Source organism: Schistocerca gregaria, chromosome 3, assembly GCF_023897955.1.
Source record: "Schistocerca gregaria isolate iqSchGreg1 chromosome 3, iqSchGreg1.2, whole genome shotgun sequence".
Taxonomy (NCBI): domain Eukaryota; kingdom Metazoa; phylum Arthropoda; class Insecta; order Orthoptera; family Acrididae; genus Schistocerca; species Schistocerca gregaria.
The window spans coordinates 616,808,347-616,827,278 of NC_064922.1; the positions used below are offsets into that span (position 1 = coordinate 616,808,347).

Genomic DNA, 18,932 nt, shown 5'->3' on the forward strand with positions numbered 1-18,932 from the left:
TTGCGCTCCATCTTTATGATCTCGTCATCCTTAACTGCCTTCCAGTTTTCCTTTGGTGGTGGCGATTTGGAGAACTCTCCGTTTCTCATAACGTTCTCCTCTATCACTTCCGGTGAGGGTAAAACTGCGCACATCAAAAAAAAGTTTTGCATCACCTCGGTTCCGAGAGTTCCGGAACCTGCATAGAAAATTGGAATAGAGATCAACATAAACATTATTGCTGCCCTTTTTATTGCTCGTGAAAACCACACACCGCATGTTGTACCATCATACAGTGAGACCTTCGGGGGTTGTGGTCCAGATTGCTGTGCACACTGGTACCTCTAATACCCAGTAGCACGTGCTGTTGCATTGATGCATACCTGTATTCGTCGTGGCATACTATCCACAAGTTCATCAAGGCACTGTTGGTCCAAATCGTCCCTCTCCTCAACGGCGATTCGGCGTAGATCCCTTCGAGTGGTTGGTGGGTCACATCGTGCATAAACAGCCCATTCCAATCTATCTCAGGCATGTTCGGTTGGGTTCATGTCTGCAGAACATACTGTTGACTCTAGTCGAGCGATGTCGTTATCCTGAAAGAAGTCATTCACAAGACGTGGACGATGGGAGCGCGAATTGTCGTCCATGAAGACGAATGCCTCGCCAATATGCTGCCGGTATGGTTGCACTATCAGCCGGAGGATGGCATTCACGTATCGTACAGCCGTTAGGGCTCCTTCCGTGACCACCAGCGGCGTACGACGGCCCACATAATGCCACACCAAAACAGCAGGGAACCTCCACCTTGCTGCACTCGCTGGACAGTGTGTGTGAGCCGTTCAACCTGACCGGGTTGCCCGTTGCCTTCAAACATGTCTCTGACGATTGTCTGGTTGAGGGCATGTTCGACTCTCATCGGTGAAGAGAACGTGATGCCAATCCTGAGTGGTCCAGTCGGCATGTTGTTGGGCATGGTGTCGTGGTTGCAAAGATGAACCTCACCATGGACGTCGGGAGTGAAGTTGTGCATTATTCAGCCTATTGCGCACAGTTTGAGTCGTAACAGGACGTCCTGTGGCTGCACGAGAAGCATTATTCAACACAGTGGCGTTACTGTCAGGGTCCCTCCGAGCCGTAATCCGTAGGTAGCGGTCATCCGCTGGAGTAGTAGCCCTTGGGCGGCCTGAGCGACGCATGTCATCGACAGTTCCTGTGTCTCTGTATCTCCTCCATGTCCGAACAACATCGCTTTGGTTCACTCCGGCCATCCTGATTTAGGTATTCCGTGATTTCCCTAAATCGCTCCAGGCAAATTCCGGGATGGTTCCTTTCAAAGGGCACGGCGGACTTCCTTCCCCGTCCTTCCCTAATCCGATGAGACCGATGACCTCGCTGTCTGGTCTCCTTCCCCAGAACAACCCAACCCAACTCAGAGACGCCTGGACACTTCCTTTGTTGGGAGCCCTTCCTGGTACAAAGTAAAAATGTGTACTCGATCGAACCGCGGTATTGACCATCTACGCATGATTGAACTACAGACAACACGAGCGTGTACTTCCTTCCTGCCGGAATGACTGGAACTGATCGGCTGTCGGACCCTACCGTCTAATAGGCGCTGTTCATGCATGGTTGTTTACATCTTTGGGCGGGTTTAGTGACATCTCTGAACAGTCAAAGGGACTGTGTCGGTGATACAATATCCACAGTCAACGTCTATCTTCAGAGGGTCTGGGAACCGGGATGATGCAAAACTTTTTTTGATGTGTGTATAACTCGTTCTGCAGAAGTGCTACAAGCTGCCATCGATAGCACTTTTGAAGTGGGCACAGAATGTAGCCTTTCGTCCAGGATCTTCGGTTTCGTCAACACATGTTTAACAGTAAACCTATAGACTGTAAGCTTGTGCTATGCACATGCTTTTTCAACTGTATTGATTCTACTTTTGACGAAGTTGTAGTGCTAACTTTTTGCTAACAAATTACAGAAATTGTATTTTCTGATGAGATTCTCTTGTGGCCTCTCCGATTACCAAAACTCAAAACATGCAAATTAATTACGTTCGATTACAGTATCTTCTTCACTAATTTGAAAATGTGATAGTGTAATGGGGAGATTAATGGAAAGAGAGGTAGATAGAGAAGGGCGATAGGTGGGGAGTGCGGGAGAGGGAGATGTATAGATAGAAGGAAGAGTGTTGGAGGAAAACGAAGTGTGTGTGGAATAGCAGATCCAAAGAGCTGGAAGGGGGAGAGTGAGAGTTGATGTGAGAGTGAGAGTAGATGCTGGAGGAGGAGAAAGAGAGAAGAATAGGTGAGAAAGAGGAATGATAGAGGTGGAGAAAGATACTGGACAGATAAGGAAGAGGTGGAGAGGTGAGAGAACGACAGGAAGGAGACAGTGAAATGCTCACAATGCTTTCAGAGATAGGGATGTGGAATAGGGGAGAAGAAATGGAAGGCAGAGGAAGCTGAGTAGAAGGGCAAGAGAGAATTGGATCTGAGCACTATGTGACCTAGGCATCTGACATCTATGGTCATCAGTCGGCGAGAGAAAAGCTGAGTAGAAGGGCGAGAGAGAGAGAGAGAGAGAGAGAGAGAGAGAGAGAGAGAGAGATGTAGCAGAGAGCGAGCGTTGAGAAAGAGAGGAGAAACGAGTGAGCGAGATTGATGGAGAGAAGCGCTTGTGTCAGGTGCACACGTGGCAGAGAGAGAGAGGGGGGGGGGGCGGAAGCATCGGAGGATGAGGGAGGGATTGCAAAACTAGAGGAGAGGTGGGGAAAGTACAGGAAAGAAACAGGGAGTTGCACAGGAGGCTTTCTGAGATGTAAAAATTTAGAAGGAAACAGAGGAGACGGAGGGAGGAGGAGGAAGATAAGGAAGAGGGTGAGTATGAGGGAGAGAGGTAGCAGAGAGCGAACTTGAAGGAGGAGAGGAGAAGGTAGCGAGTGACGATGAAACTGACGTGTGCGTGCCGCAGGTGTGGACGTGGCCGCGCTCCGAGTGCGAGAGCGACGCCGGCGTGCACGTGTGCCTGCAGCAGGTGCGCGGCGACCACGAGCTGCCGGAGGCCCTGGCGTCGTCAGAGCTGCCGCTGCGGCTGCTGCTGCCCTTCGGACGTGACCAGAGGGACCAGGCCACCGGTGAGTAGCGCACCGCACCAACTGCGCTTTCAGAGGCCCAAAGTAATTCACATGCATTTTACAAGCTTTTGAGTATAGTGCCTTGTGCGATTACATGATAGACTCCTTGTGACCTAGGCATCTGATTCGACGACGGCAAGTCAGTATGAAAAGATAACTCACAGGGTGTTCCACTCAAACCTTCCTGATTTCAAGGACCCAGGAGAGAAAAACCACAGTAGATACTACAGTGAAAATGCACCACATTGTAGAGCATCTCAAATTGTTATATTCCCGCATCAGAAGTGTCGAGTATCGTCGCCAGAGTGCAGCTTGGTCGCATGAAGTGAAATGGCGACTCCACAGCAGCGCTCTCAATCATTAGTGTGGTTTTCAGAAACAAAATCGCCGATTACTGTGCAAAGAAATTATCGTCGTGTGTGTGAATGTGATCCACCTGATGTGAAAACAATTAAGGAATGGTATACGAAGTTTCAGGCAACAGGAAGTGTTCTGAAATATTCTGGCGGTGCATGTTACCGAGTTTCAGACGAGACAGGACATCAGAAAATCGTTTCTCAGAAGCCCACGTAAGTCAATTCGTCAAGCATCTTTGCAACCTGATGCACCTCGATCAACATTGCATCATGTAGTTCACCAGCGTATTCGTATGTGTGCTTATAAAGTGCAAATTCTGCAACATATGACGCCGAACAACAAACCATGCCGACTATAGTTTGCTGCGGATATGCTGGAGCGTGTTGATATGGATGCCAACTTCCTGGAAAGACGTTCATTCTCAGATGAGGCAAACTTTCATCTATCAGGAAGGGTTAAAGTCATATTTTTTGGATTTGAGGTTCGCAAAATCCGCACGTTCACATTGAACATGTTCGTGATAGCCCTAAACTAAACGTCTTGTGCGGGATAAAGCACGCCAGGATTGTTGGACTGTTCTTCTTTGCAGAACAAGCTGTGAATGGGTCAGTGTATCTGGACATGTTGGAGCAGTTTGTGTACCCTCAGATACAAGACTTGCAACCCAAAATCGTTTTTCAACAAGATAGAACTCCGCCGCATTGGTCAACGGTTGTTCGCAAGTTCCTAGATAGGAAATTTCCCAATCGGACGCGGAGGACCCACCACGTTCACCCGAAATTACGCCGCTTTATTTCTTCATGTGGGGATTCGTGAAGGACCGCGTGTATGTGACCAAAGTGGAAGATATTCCTACGTTGCGACATCGTATCACTAATGCGATTGCAACAATAACACAGGAAATGTTACAAAGAACTTGGCAAGAAGTTGAATGTAGACTCGATATTCTTCGTGCTACAAATGGTTCACATGTAAAGGTGTATTGATGATAAATAAATAAATTCTTTGAGATGCACCACAATGTGGTGCATTTTTCATTCTCGTATCTACTATGGTCTTTTTTCCTGGGTCTTTGAAATCAGGGAGGTTTGAGTGGGAGGCCCTGTATTTTCTGTTCCATAAATTGACAACACTGTCTCAGCAACGGCGTACCTTAATCTTATTGCCGTTTTTGAGTGTTAGCTGTGCTGGTTCAGTGAATAACTGCTAAAAGACCTCGTCGTACTCTCATCAAAACTGTATATCTTCAATTTCAAAGGAATTCTAATGGGAATAGTAATTTGACATGCCAGCAGCGAAACAATGCTTCTTCACGTAAAATTGTCGTGTTTATCCCATTTCCATGCTTATGGTTATAAAAACCCTATAAATGAGTCGTACAACATTTTTAAAAAAGTGTTTATCTCATACTCCCTGAGAATTTTGTCGTTCAGAGGTGTCCTTTTATGTGGAAGTTCGTGTTCACATTTTTCAACGCCATTTGCAAATAATGTTAAAACATCTTCCGTTATATCATCTTTCGATTTATTTGTACAAAAAGTTCGTTTCATTTCTATCACAAAATTGCACTGCTGCCGAATTCGGCAAGACTACAAACATCAAACAAACCGAAGTACGAGACAAGCGTATCTTTTCCACACTGAGCCTAGAAACCAACAACTACATAGTATTTCCACGTGGCGTGAGTTTAGAAGGTAGCACTTTCGAAAAACTGAGTGTCTTACAGTTTTGCAGTTTTAAACGTAAATATTTTACAGTAATAAGCACCCTTCCAAATTTTTGTGTCTTATTAGAGATTTATGTATTCCTGTTCACGTTTTTATTATAAATATAATTACATATTTTTTGTTTTGGCTTCAGCTGATCTCGAGCCAATTTCGTACGTGAAAATAACGAAATTAATTACATTTTAATTATTTTGTTTTACGGACAAAAATTAATCTCCAAAGTTTTTTAAAGTAAAAAAATGAATAATGGCTTCGTTATTTTACATCAAATAGCCAAAATATGAGGTTTACAAGAAGTGAGATAGTGACTATGGTGAACAAAATTTCGAGTAAAACAAATTTTTAAATATGAGATATCAAACAAACACAGCAAGATTACGTAATAATTATAATTACATTATGATGTAATGCTTCTACATGTCTTGGAAATCTTGTGTTTATATATATAAAGACGTACACAGTGTAACATGAAAGCCTTGTGTTCGGAATTATTATTACTGAAATGTTTAGAATAAATCGTTGTATTAATATAATTCTGGTCCTCTATGAATAACAAATAGCTAAATATTTGTAGTATCGTTCCCAGAACCGATCGCGGTCCTCTGGTTTGGAGCCGAGTGGAAGGCTTAAACCAGAGGCTCAGACGATTCTGCGGAGAGCTGGGGTGCAAATTTCTCGACCTCCGCTATCGGGTGGAGAAATGTAGGGTCCCCCTGAATAGGTCAGGCGTGCACTACACGCCGGAAGCGGCTACGAGGGTAGCGGAGTACGTGTGGAGTGCACATGGGTTTTTTTTAGGTTAGAGAATTCCCTCCCTAGGCCCGACAAGACGCCTCCTGAGACGCGGCAAGGCAGGAGTAGGCAAAATGCAACAAGGAATAACAATATTAATGTGCTAATAGTAAACTGCAGGAGCGTCTATAGAAAGGTCCCAGAACAGCTCTCATTAATAAACGGTCACAACGCCCATATAGTACTAGGAACAGAAAGTTGGCTGAAACCAGACGTAAACAGTAATGAAATCCTAAACTCTGATTGGAATGTATACCGCAGAGATAGGCTGGACAGTGAAGGGGGAGGCGTGTTTATAGCGATAAGAAGTGCAATAGTATCGAAGGAAATTGACGGAGATTCGAATTGTGAAATGATTTGGGTGAAGGTCACGGTTAAAGCAGGCTCAGACATGGTAATTGGATGTCTCTATAGGCCCCCGGGCTCAGCAGCTGTTGTGGCTCAGCACCTGAAGAATAATTTGGAAAATATTTCGAGTAGATTTCCCCACCATATTATAGTTCTGGGTGGAGATTTTAATTTACCGGATATAGACTGGGAGACTCAAACGTTCATAACGGGTGGCAGGGACAAAGAATCCAGTGAAATATTTTTAAGTGCTTTATCTGAAAACTACCTTGAGCAGTTAAACAGAAAACCGACTTGTGGCGATAACATATTAGACCTTCTGGTGACAAACAGACCCGAACTATTTGAATCAGTTAAGGCAGAACAGGGAATCAGCGATCATAAAGCGGTTACTGCATCGATGATTTCAGCCGTAAATAGAAATATTAAAAAAGGTAGGAAGATTTTTCTGTTTAGCAAAAGTGACAAAAAGCAGATTTCAGAGTACTTGATGGCTCAACACTAAAGTTTTGTCTCAAGTACAGATAGTGTTGAGGATCAGTGGACAAAGTTCAAAACCATCGTACAATATGCGTTAGATGAGTATGTGCCATGCAAGATCGTAAGAGATGGGAAAGAGCCACCGTGGTACAACAACCGAGTGAGAAAACTGCTGCGGAAGCAAAGGGAACTTCACAGCAAACATAAACATAGCCAAAGCCTTGCAGACAAACAAAAATTACGCCAAGCGAAATGCAGTGTGAGGAGGGCTATGCGAGAGGCTTTCAATGAATTCGAAAGTAAAGTTCTATGTACTGACTTGGCAGAAAATCCTAAGAAATTTTGGTCCTATGTCAAAGCGGTAGGTGGATCAAAACAAAATGTCCAGACACTCTGTGACCAAAATGGTACTGAAACAGAGGATGACAGACTAAAGGCCGAAATACAAAATGTCTTCTTCCAAAGCTGTTTCACAGAGGAAGACTGCACTGTGCTTCCTTCTCTAGATTGTCGCACAGTTGACAAAATGGTAGATATCGAAGTAGACGACAGAGGGATAGAGAAACAATTAAAATCGCTCAAAAGAGGAAAAGCCGCTGGTCCTGATGGGATACCAGTTCGATTTTACACAGAGTACGCGAAGGAACTTGCCCCCCTTCTTGCAGCGGTGTACCGTAGGTCTCTAGAAGAGCGAAGCGTTCCAAAGGATTGGAAAAGGGCACAGGTCATCCCCGTTTTCAAGAAGGGACGTCGAACAGATGTGTAGAACTATAGACCTATATCTCTAACGTCGATCAGTTGTAGAATTTTGGAAAACGTATTATGTTCGAGTATAATGTCTTTTCTGGAGACTAGAAATCTACTCTGTAGGAATCAGCATGGGTTTCGAAAAAGACGGTCGTGTGAAACCCAGCTCGCGCTATTCGTCCACGAGACTCAGAGGGCCTTAGACACGGGTTCACAGGTAGATGCCGTCTTTCTTGACTTCCGCAAGGCGTTTGACACAGTTCCCCACAGTCGTTTAATGAACAAAGTAAGAGCATACGGACTATCAGATCAATTGTGTGATTGGATTGAGGAGTTCCTAGATAACAGAACGCAGCATGTCATTCTCAATGGAGAGAAGTCTTCCGAAGTAAGAGTGATTTCAGGTGTGCCGCAGGGGAGTGCCATAGGACCGTTGCTATTCACAATATACATAAATGACCTGGTGGATGACATCGGAAGTTCACTGAGGCTTTTTGAAGATGATGCTGTGGTGTATCGAGAGGTTGCAACAATGGAAAATTGTACTGAAATGCAGGAGGATCTGCAGCGAATTGACGCATGGTGCACGGAATGGCAATTGAATCTCAATGTAGACAAGTGTAATGTGATGCGAATACATAGAAAGATAGGTCTCTTATCATTTAGCTACAAAATAGCAGGTCAGCAACTGGAAGCAGTTAATTCCATAAATTATCTGGGAGTACGCATTAGGAGTGATTTAAAATGGAATGATCATATAAAGTTGATCGTCGGTAAAGCAGATGCCAGACTGAGATTCATTGGAAGAATCCTAAGGAAATGCAATCCGACAACAAAGGAAGTAGGTTACAGTACGCTTGTTCGCCCAATGCTTGAATACTGCTCAGCAGTGTGGGATCCGCACCAGGTAGGGTTGATAGAAGAGATAGAGAAGATCCAACGGAGAGCAGCGCGCTTCGTTACAGGATCATTTAGTAATTGCGAAAGCGTTACGGAGATGATAGATAAACTCCAGTGGAAGACTCTGCAGGAGAGACGCTCAGTAGCTCGGTACGGGCTTTTGTTAAAGTTTCGAGAACATACCTTCACCGAAGAGTCAAGCAGTATATTGCTCCCTCCTACGTATATCTCGCGAAGAGACCATGAGGATAAAATCAGAGAGATTAGAGCCCACACGGAAGCATACCGACAATCCTTCTTTCCACGTACAATACGAGACTGGAATAGAAGGGAGAACCGCTAGAGGTACTCAGGGTACCCTCCGCCACACACCGTCAGGTGGCTTGCGGAGTATGGATGTAGATGTAGATATTCAAACGGAAGTAACTAAACGAGAACTGTAAATAAAGAGTGTCACAGCGCTCAGAAATTGCAGACATACTTCCTCAATACAACTGATAAATTTTCGTCAACTACTAGGAATGTACGATAAATTAAGTTTTTCGTCTAAATAAAATAACACAACGCCCATTACCCTTGAAAACTGTATTCATCGTGATTGCAAGATACTGTATTACGAATTTGCAGTCCGTATGCACCAAAGAAAAAATGAAAGGACTGGTTCGTTTTCTGCACCATGAAGGCACCAAGGCTGGGGAGATTATTCGTGGAATGCAGCTGTATAACTTAATGAATTAAAAATTTATAAGTGGCTAAATAGCTTTGAAAATGGACGTTTGTGTGATTGCGACGAAGAGCGTTCGAGTAGGCCATCGATTTCGAAAACGGGCCGGGAAATTGAGACAGCTGAGCGTATGGTGTGCCAGAACAGATGGTATTTTGCGTGAAATGATTGTTAGCCATGATTCAGCAGTTACAATCGTCCACGAATCTCAAAATTGTCACAAAGTTTGCACTCGCTGGGCACCACGTTAACTGACAGGCAAACACAAACAAAATGTTTGGAAATGGTGAAATCACATTTAAGGCGCTTTGAAAAGGAAGGAGAAGACATTCTCAGTCGCACAGTAACAGTTGATGGGACATGGGTTCATCACTGCGAAGCACACCGTAAACAGCTTCGCCTACAGTAAAAAATTTCAAAAGCCGAACTTCTACGGGAAAGTTGAGGATGACATCGTTTTGGGATCAGAAATGTCAACTGCTGATTCATTACATTCCTGTAGATCAAACACTGAGAAGTGACAGCCACTGCGAGATCTGAAAGACACGGTCAAATCAAAGGCTAGGGGTCTTCCAGGAGGCGGGACTTGGTGCCTGGTGCAGCAAGCGGTCTATGGAGATACCCAACACTGGCCACCTATTATCGTGGCTCCTGGAAGAGGTGCAATGTTCATCAGAAGAAGTTAGTGACAATGTTATTGCTGTTGCAAAACACTGGGAGGTTCATATACAAGGTGGTCAGAAATTCACATTACAAACTTCTAGGACATGTAGAGGGTAGTGAGTACATAACATTTCGCATAGGAACCCATGTCCGGAAACGTATCGTTTCCGTCCTACGACTGTTTCAATGCAGATGATTATCTCATCCACACCCACGTGAGGAATGTACTTAGGCGTGACCCAGTAGAGTTTTTGCAATCCATTTGAAAAGAATACTGACTCGTTCCGTTATTACTTACGAAGTTGCATTACATCTTATGGTTTACATTAATCGACAACCACAAGAACCTAGCTTCTACGGCACCAGCCGCAACGTCTGAAGCATTACAACAGCGACTCGACGTGGCGACCACCAACGTTGTTACACACATTGAACCTCCGAAGCATGTTCTGGTACACTCCATCCCACCTGGTGTCTCTTCAGTGTCTTGTACAGCGGCCAGAACTCGTGCCAGCAGATATTCCTCTGTCTCTACAGGTGTCTCATAAATTAGGCTCTTCATATGAACCCACAAGAAGTAGTCCATATCGTTGCGGCCACGTGGTTGGACCACCACGGCCTATCCATCTTTCACCATACCGTCTGTTGAGATGTCTCCGGACAGCCAGTGAAAAGTGAGGTGGTGCTCCATCATGCTGAAACCACATTTCCTGACGGGTATTCAATGGCACAGCTTCCAAGAACGGGTCCATTACGTGTCGTAGGAAGACTAAGTATACGGGACCCATGAGCTTGGATGGAAGGAGGTATGGTCCAATCACATGAGTGTCCAGAATACCTGCCCACACGTTAATTCCAAACCTGTCTTGAAATCTCTGAACATGCGTGGCATGAGGGTTTTTGTCCGCCCAGACATTGCTATTTAGAGCATTCATAACACAATCCCTTGTGAACCTACATTCATCTGTGAAGATAACTCAACGTGGAAACAAGGGCGCGACGATGCAACGGTGGAGGAACCCCGTGCAGAAGGCGACGCGTTGTGGAAACCTGCTGAACCCATAGCGTGTCCCCCTTGTAAGTGGTGCGGATGTAATTGTTGCTCATGCAGGACATCCAAGACGGTACTGTGACTAACAGCCATTGCAAACGCAATTGTTCGCGAACTCGTTGACGGGCTATCTTCAATGCGACGCAGTACACCTTCTTCAAATTCGGGAGTGCGGCGTCGCCGTGGAGCACCACAGTCCTGCCTCCTCACGGTGAAGGTACCCGTTTCTCGTAGCCGTTGTGTAACTTGGGCAAACAGTTTGTGCGATGGAATGTGACAATGTGGAAAACGTTTGTGATACAGCCGACTAGCAGCTCTTCCGTTACATCCAGCTTCGCTATACTCAGGGAGCATGTCTGTGTATTCTCCAAATGTGTACTGCACCATGTTTCCTCCATCCGTGATGCACAGGTATTGACTCGGTCTCACAGCAAAGCGGACAATAAGTGGCATCTGGAGATCGTTTGACGTGGTACACGTCATCGTGTCTACCCTGTTTCATACCAGGACAGGGAACTCTAAGACGTTTTTCTTGCCCTAAGTAGACGTTGACGAGATACACATCTGAATTGAAACTGCCGTAGAACGGAAACGATACGATTCCGGACACGGGTTCCTATTCAAAATGTTGTGTACTCACTACCCTCTACATGTCCTAGAAGTTTGTAACGGGAATTTCCGACCACCCTGTATAGCTGGACTCAGAAAAACATGACTCGTAGCTCGGAAACTAGCATATTGACACTAGCATTCCATCTCCTGTTTACATGACTAATTCGATTCCTAAGTAATGATCCCTAGTTTCGATGCTACCTACACAGGAGGCTGTTCTCGTTACTGCTATTCTCCCCAAGCCAGGAGAAGTTTAAGAGAGACACAGCAGGTGTGACGTGGAATATATTCAGCTAGCGAGTTAGGGCAAGACATTTTAAGATCGTCAGTGCCCAGACCCATCGCTCGGAATTCATTACTAACTGCTAAATAAAAAGAGCAATGTTTCCATTCAAAGTTTTTCTCGTAAATCTCGGAATTAAGCCCACGATAGAAAGGTCGCTGTATATATCGACTCAATTAACTGAAAGATTTCGATGTATTCCTCTTGAAATCAGTGACGAGTTTGGCAGCCAAGTTTAATAGAAGTGGATTCATTTTAATCTGTGCTATGGTAACGCAGTAGCTAATACAGGACCTATGTCCTTCGAAGTTAAAAACTCATCAAATATATACCCATTGTGGCGAAACAAGCGCTGTATCATTGTGGGAGATATAGAGGAGAGCGAGTATGCTACGAGCGCCATATCATAACGTGCCTGCACGTAGCATACAAAGTGTTGCACATAATCTAAGAGTGAAATTAAAAATTAAACCAATTTTTCCAAACTTTGTCAATGTATGCTTCAGTATAGTAATGTTAACATTGTGAAGTCCCAGAATGATCTAATGAATATGTTTCACTAAATATATTATTTTAAGACAAAAAAATAAGGGGCGCCAAATAATGCAGCTAGAAAGCTACAAATTGTTCAGAGAGTGCAAATGTCTGTCACAATCAAACGTTACAAGTCTCAAGCTGCTCGGAGCAATGGTTTGGTCAAATTCGGCATTTTTACGTAAATTTGAAGGCGCTAAATATTAGACTCGAAAAGATGAAAATTCGTAAGTAGCCTCAGTTTGATACAAAAACATTGACTATGTGACTCCATTAAGCTACCTCTATTAGTTTTCAAATTACTCACTAAAAACTAAATTAGGAACATAAACGTCCTTATTCACAATTAATTACCATCTGCATATGTTATAGAAAGATCTAAATAAAACACTCGATTACACTGATGAAAAATGCAGCTATACCAAATTTGAAGACTTTAATGTAAATAACAATCATAAAAGGGAATCTTAAAGAGACAGTTTAGAGGTCGAAACTTCCTGGCAGATTAAAACTGTGTGCCCGACCGAGACTCGAACTCGGGACCTTTGCCTTTCGCGGGCAAGTGCTCTACCAACTGAGCTACCGAAGCACGACTCACACCCGTTACTCACACCTTTACTTCTGCCAGTATCCGTCTTCTACCTTCCAAATTTTACAGAAGCTCTTCTGCGAACCATGCAGAACTAGCACTCCTGAAAGAAAGGATATTGTGGCGACATGGTTTAGCCACAGCCTGGGGGATGTTTCCAGTTGGTAGAGCACTTGCCCGCGAAAGGCAAAGGTCCCGAGTTCGATTCTCGGTCGGGCACACAGTTTTAACCTCCCAGGAAGTTTCATATCAGCGCACACTCCGCTTCAGAGTGAAAATCTCATTCTACAGTTTAGAGGTCATTTCCTACTGTTGGTTCCGTTCTAAAAATTCTAGCCGGCAGAGTGTAAATACAGTCGAGCTAAAAAATTTTCGGTAACCAAAGCCAAGTTAACTTCATTCATATAAAAACTAAATAGATTGTAAATTTTTAAAAGACAGAGTTATCAATTAACACATGTCGGAGAAAGGGGACATTTAGGTGCTGCTACATTTGCCTTGAGCAGTTGATGGCAGGTGTTTCCGTTCAGTGGTCCGCTGCGCCCATATACCGGGTGATCAAAAAGTCAGTATAAATTTGAAAACTGAATAAATCACGGAATAATGTAGATAGAGAGGTACAAATTGACACATCCTTGGAATGACATAGGGTTTTATTAGAACAAAAAAAATACAAAAGTTCAAAAAATGTCCGACAGATGGCGCTTCATCTGATCAGAATAGCAATAATTAGCATAACAAAGTAAGACAAAGCAAAGATGATGTTCTTTACAGGAAATGCTCAATATGTCCACCAACATTCCTCAACAATAGCTGTAGTCGGGGAATAATGTTGTGAACAGCACTGTAAAGCATGTCCGGAGTTACGGTGAGACATTGGCGTCGGATGTTGTCTTTCAGCATCCCTAGAGATGTCGGTCGATCACTATACATTTGAGACTTCAGGTAACCCCAAAGCCAATAATAGCACGGACTGAGGTCTGGGGACCTGGGAGGCCAAGAATTACGAAAGTGGCGGCTGAGCACACGATCATCACCAAACGACGCGCGCAAGAGATCTTTCACCCGTCTAGCAATACGGAGTGGAGCGCCATCCTGCATACACATCGTAGGTTCCGGCAGTTGTTTATCAGCCAGGCTGAGGATGATGCGATTCTGTAACATATCGGCGTACCTCTCACCCGCCACGGTAGCAGTCACAAAACCAGAATCACGCATTTCCTCGAAGAAAAAAAGGCCATATAATGGTAGATGTGGTAAATCCAACCCATACCGTGACTTTCTCGTCGTGCAATGGAGTTTCCACGACAGTTCTAGGATTTTGGGTAGCCCAAATTCTGCAGTTGTGGGCGTTGACAGACCCTCGGAGCGTGAAATGAGCTTCGTCGGTCCACAACGCGTTACTCAACTAATCGTCATCTTCCGCCATCTTTTGAAACGCCCACACCGCAAATGCCCTCCGCTTCACTAACCCGCCAGGTAACAGTTCATGATGCCGATGGATTTTGTACGGACAGCATCGGAGGGAACGCCTAAGTGCCAACCAAACAGTAGTGTATGGCATGCCGATGCAACGAGCGACTGCACGACCGATGACTTCCCCGTGCATAGACGAACCCGCTACAGTCTCCATTTCTTCCCGAACTGTCTCAGCAGCATTACGCCTTGTGCTCGGTCGGCCACTACGCGGTCTATCGTCTAAACAACCCGTGGCTTCGAACTTCGAAATCATTCTCGCTACAGTTGCAGTTGTCAACGGACCTTTACCCGTTGGAATCCCCTTCCTACGGCGATAGGATCGTAACGCTGAACTAGCACATTCCCCATTCTGATATTACAGCTTCACTAAAAGCGCCTTTTCAGGTGACGTCAACATGCTGCGACTGCTGGCGCATCTGATTCTCTATCTCATTAAAGCTCATTTTATACACGATTGTCATGCGCAGTCACTGACGTTTTACTGTCCAGCGCCATCTGTCGGACATTTTGTGAACTTTGTTTTTTTCGTGCTAATAAAACCCCATGTCATTGCAAGCAAGTCTGTAAATTTTTACCTCTCTATCTACATTATTCCGTGATTTATTAAGTTTTCAAATTTATACTGACTTTTTGATCACCCGGTATAAATTCAGCCAGAGAAGCAGTGGCTTTTTTATTATTATTATCAGCAGTATTATTATGTTTGTGCTTGTAAACTTCTACAGGATATATCTATCAGGACTCAAAACGTTTATTTATAGTCATAGTTTCTGATCCCCCTGACTAAATAGCTAGTAGGAATATTTTCTTTCAGTGAGCAGAAGAATAATGTGGATTTGCAGACTGGAAATCATGGATAGTATGTTCTCCATCGCTTTCTGGCTGACCGCAGAAATAGTTTTCCGACCCTTGTAAACGGCGAAGTTTAGATTTATTTCTTTTAATTCACCCTCACCCCTACACTATTACAACGATTATGCCTAGCTGAGGCAATCTTACTTGCACACTATCTGAGCAGCATTTCTGGCGAGAAGAGTCTGGAAGATCTTTAATGTAAATCCAGAAGCAATGTAACACACGAGGTACACACTCTGGGGTCATGAAAGATGGTGATGTACGGTAAAGTCTGTCACTGATCAGTAAGAATATCGAAAATTACTACGAAAGCAGACAGATCGCATGGCAGACTCAAACCTATTCCAGTCCATACTGACAAATAAAACATAATTAAAGTCAAATTTTATAGTTCGGTTATCAGTAAACCCTAAATACTTTTGTCACAGGCCCTAAATAAAATACTTTAAATCTATCAAGGTTGTCTCCCTCCGGATAAGGTCGTCTCTTCGGATGCATGTCTCCATCTTGCAAAATTGCTCCATCGACGAAGACGAAAATACATTTCCTTCTTTCGTATGTGTTTCAGATACAAAAACGATATATAGGAAAATAAATGGGAGTGGGCGTGAAAACATAAAAATAATTTCAGTCACTAGATAGATAGATTCTACATCGAATAAGCGAAATAAGTGTCTCCTCTTCTGGAAAATGTTTGTCGTGGGTCTGTAAGAAAGATCGCAGGACAAATACACAGAACTAATAGACCTAGTTCACTGATGTCAGTTTGTTGTAGAGTTATGGAAGATATTTTGTGTAAGCGATTTGTATGGAACTGAGCTTACTCCTTACTTTCAGGAGCTAATGGGGAGCAAATTTATAGAAAAAACGCGTCCGCAGGGTGCATGCCATCGCCTAGCAAACAAAAACTGTATTCACGTTTGGACTGAAGACTGCTTAGCAAACAGACATCTGTATTTGGTTCTTAGCGGCGAGTCATTGAGAGAAGCGAATGCAGCATACAGTGTACTTCAAACAATTATGATATGACGGTTGCTGGTCACCATACCTCCTTGACAACTCCTTCTATACCATAGATGAATTCTTGAATATGAGTAAATAAATCTGGAGATATAATATATGCATTTTGTGCCATTTAAGGGAATGGGATAGATAATAGAAATATTTAAGTGTAACACTATATTGTAAACAAAAAAATTCCTGTGCGCATTTCTTGTGCATTTGATACGTTCCACATCATAACGGTTTTCCGTGCTATTGATCAATGGAACACGTAACTAACTAACTACATATCCCGTAAGTTGTGAACTGACAGACAACGGCTGAAGCTCTCTGAGGTTGGTGTGTCCTGTATAATCCTGGAGGGCAGCCGCTTCTTTTCGTGCATCATTCATCGCTGTAAAGAAAAAAACACAGTTTTTTGCAGCTGTTCCGTTATTTAAATAATAATACTACGTAGGTTTCTGATTATCATTTCGATTTCATCAACACAATCGGTGACCGACACATGCAAATGGTTCAAATGGCTCTAGTACTATGGGACTTAACATCTGAGGTCATCAGTCCCCTAAACTTAGAACTACTTAAACCTAACTAACCTAAGGACATCACACACATCCATGCCCGAGGCAGGATTCGAACCTGCGACCGTAGCAGCCGCGTAGTTCCGGACTGAAGCTCCTAGAGCCGCTCGGTCATCGCGGCCTGCACCCACACATACAAATACATCTAATATCATATTTATTAATCAACAAACACATCAATAATTGATATTAAATATCGCACAAGTTTTTGTACACAGACTGTAAAAATACCATTTTTGAGAAACGTTTCCACCTCAGTCTGTTTCGTGGTTGACAGTGGGCATATCCTCCTTTTGGGAACAGTCTTTTACAAGCTGACGATGTGGCTGAACTATTCAGATATTTAAGTGTAGTGTTTTGTACCTTTGGATAGCTAATACCGATGATGCGATTCAACACTTCTAATGGACCTGCCGGCCGATGTGGCCGAGCGGTTCTAGGCACTTCAGTCCGGAACTACGCAGCTGCTACGGTCGCAGGTTCGATTCCTGCCTCATGCATGGTTGTGTGTGATGTCCTTAGGTTAGTTAGGTTTAAGTAGTTCTAAGTTCTATGGGACTGATGACCTCAGTTGTTAAGTGCCATAGTGCTCAGAGCCATTTGAACCTAATGGACCTTGTTTAAGATCTAGAAGGCGGTTTTTCATTTGGCTGTGTTCTGTCCCAGTTTGCAATGTATTCTTTTCTAGTACTATTTTATAATTTTCATTACATTAATCAAATTTGTTTTTTTTTCTTTTGATGTATTGTGTCAACATGTTGCTCATCCTCACTCATAGTGGTTTCAACACTTCAAGCAAATCCTTGACAATTTTGATAGCCTTCGAAAATGCTAAAGCATCTTAATAGCGTATGTTCTTAAAACTTTGATCAACAACGTTAATATGGCTAATTTGTTAAAAATTCTGTTCGCACGAATATTCCTACAATGTTGCTGTTCAGATTCTCTCGAACAGCCTGTGTTGGTTGCATGCTAGATACTGTATTTCGATAGTCAACGTCGGTACTAGTTATTGCGATTATAGTATTGCATCCTAATTATACGAACAGCCACTTCTATAGGCCGCGCGGAATGTCACAAATGTCTTCCAGATCAGTGATGAGCGAACCGCGGCCTGCGGGCCGTATGCTGCCCCAACCAAGCCTTACGGCTCGCGGTTCTCAGCCGTACTCGTATTTCATAATAAGAGGAAAGTATGCCTCTGAATTTGCTATGTGAAAAGACTTAATCCTTTTTAAATAAAACAAGCTTATTACTCTTCTACATCTTTATTCTTCATGTCTACACACTTATTTCTCAACAGTCACGATGGTGACGAACATATTTCCCCCAACGAGAGACTAGTTTGTTGATACTGCCACTGCAGACTGTTTGATTTTGTTGACGGGGCCACAACCTCACCTGTGCCAGTAAAGTACGAGAAGGTGTTCTATAAGTACCGGAAACAGCTGGAAATCGAATGGGGCCGAGTCGATGACAGTCCCAAGGCGTCGTACTGTTTCAGATGTTGCAGCGCTCGTGTGTGGCCTGGTATTTTCATGCTGGCCGCGGTGGTCTCGCGGTTCTAGGCGCGCAGTCCGGAACCGCGCGACTGCTACGGCAGCAGGTTCGAATCCTGCCTCTGGCATGGATGTGTGAGATGTCCTTAGGTTAGTTAGGTTTAAGTAGTTCTAAGTTCTAGGGGACTGATGACCACTGCTGTTAAGTCCCATAGAGCTCAGAGCCATTTTGGTATTTTCATGTTGAAGGAAAGGGTGCTCCGAGTGGGGACGAATTCTTCGATTTCGAAACTCGATTAGAGCACGCCGTTTCTCACGCACCTACGTAGTTGCGTTACGCACCGCTATGTTACACACTACAATTCCGAGCCCCTCTAGAGGCAGAGGGCTGAAAATATGTAGACATAGGCAGAGACATTTCTTTTCAGCACGCCCTCGTAATGTGCACTAGCAACTGACAACCGAATCAAGAAACGTTACCTGCTGTTAAGAACTTCTTAATGGCGTGGTTTTCCTGCCTTGTAACAAACGAAAATACAGTACAATTTTGAGATGTGCTTACTTCTAATTGATGTTCATGAATTCTGC

The 18,932-nt window shown here is 43.8% G+C and overlaps 1 protein-coding gene across 4 annotated transcripts in view; it reads left to right on the top strand.

The window, feature by feature from the left end:
* The window catches only part of LOC126353852 (uncharacterized), a 301,397-nt gene that overhangs the window by 239,146 nt on the left and 43,319 nt on the right, over positions 1-18,932 (top strand). For all 4 annotated transcript variants that reach the window (XM_050003012.1, XM_050003013.1, XM_050003011.1 and 1 more), the window contains exon 8: positions 2,959-3,121. In XM_050003012.1, the coding sequence (XP_049858969.1) occupies positions 2,959-3,121 (163 nt within the window). The remainder of the gene's footprint in view (positions 1-2,958; positions 3,122-18,932) is intronic.